This window comes from Frankliniella occidentalis, unplaced genomic scaffold (genome assembly GCF_000697945.3).
Source record: "Frankliniella occidentalis isolate FOCC.00 unplaced genomic scaffold, Focc_3.1 Scaffold888, whole genome shotgun sequence".
Taxonomy (NCBI): Eukaryota; Metazoa; Arthropoda; class Insecta; order Thysanoptera; family Thripidae; genus Frankliniella; species Frankliniella occidentalis.
In genome coordinates, this window is record NW_026267994.1 from 9,291 (window position 1) to 10,435 (window position 1,145).

Consider the following 1,145-nt stretch of genomic DNA (forward strand, 5'->3'; position numbering starts at 1 on the left):
GGCGTTGCGATGGGGCCGTAAGGGCTGAGGGGGGTGAGGAGGAAGGGGCGAGGTGGTTGGAAGAGGGAGGGAACAGGGTAAAACGGGGGGTGTGGGCGGAGAAGCTGGTTGAACATGGACCTTAGCGACTCTGAGAGCAGGAGTTTGTGCAGCCAGCGCCGTGCTAACGCGCGCAGTGCCAAATGCAAAAGTTGTTTTCAGCTCAAAGATGTTTTGCAAGTTCGGCTCCGAGCGAGGGCGGGACGGGAAGTGCCCTGCACCCTCGCTCCAGGGTAGTACGGGTGGGGGGGTCGTCCGCTGCAGGGAGTGCGGCTGCACCTGTAGTGTTCCCTACGCCTGCTCCGGCCCCCAGGACCGGGGCGCCTGCAACGGGTAAAGGCACGGGTCAGTTGGCGTTACTCTGCTCTGAAGTACACACAGGCTACTAAAGTTTGAGACATGTCTGCACAGAAATCAAGGAAATGTTCAACCATTGATTTCTTTTCCTCCCATAGTTTCATCGCGTTTCTAACAAAAAAATGGGTCCTAGCTTTTTCATTTATAACGACATTTGTGATGTGCTCACCTGTGTGGGCTCCCACTGCAGCGGGCGCGGGCGCTCTCGCTCCCAGTTGACGTGCACGCTGGCCGCACGCTGCAGCTCGTGCCACGCGCTCGTCACGGCCGCGCCGGCCAGCAGCGCCTCCACCTCCTGGCCGAACGCCGTCTCGGTGCGGTCGCCGTTGGCCACCTGACGGGCATTGGAGAAAATTAAAAAAAAAAAAAAAACAGCAAAAAAAAGAAAAAGTAGCAAATAAAAGCAAAACAAAAGCTAAGGAAATGAAAACAAAACAAATATGTTATTTTACACGGTCGTAAAACAATCTTACTTTTTCTATTACATCATGTGAGTTAAAGTCAAGTTTTGTCTGTTTTGGTTTTCAAAAAGTATGTGGTCATGCTTGTAAAAAGACGCGTCGTACCTGTAGGTGCGTGACGTGGCCGGCCCTGACCAGGCCGTAGCGCGTGGCGGCCACGTTCCTCACGCTGCTGTTGTCGTTCTTGCCGAGCAGGTCGCGGCCGTCCACCACGGTGCGGAACCGGTACGTCATGTCCACGAGGAAGGCGCGCAGCAGGTGCGTGTTGTCGCCGGTGCGCAGCGCGCC

General features: G+C 55.5%; 1 protein-coding gene across 1 annotated transcript; it reads right to left on the reverse strand.

The window, feature by feature from the left end:
- Positions 1 to 7: 7 nt before the first annotated feature.
- On the reverse strand, positions 8 to 1,139 carry LOC127751749 (uncharacterized). The gene is made up of 3 exons (XM_052275755.1): positions 963 to 1,139; positions 566 to 730; positions 8 to 363 (listed from the first exon to the last, which is right to left on the reverse strand). The coding sequence occupies exons 1-3, from the start codon at positions 1,089 to 1,091 to the stop codon at positions 331 to 333; spliced, it is 327 nt and encodes a 108-aa protein (XP_052131715.1). The 5' UTR covers positions 1,092 to 1,139; the 3' UTR covers positions 8 to 330.
- Positions 1,140 to 1,145: the final 6 nt, after the last annotated feature.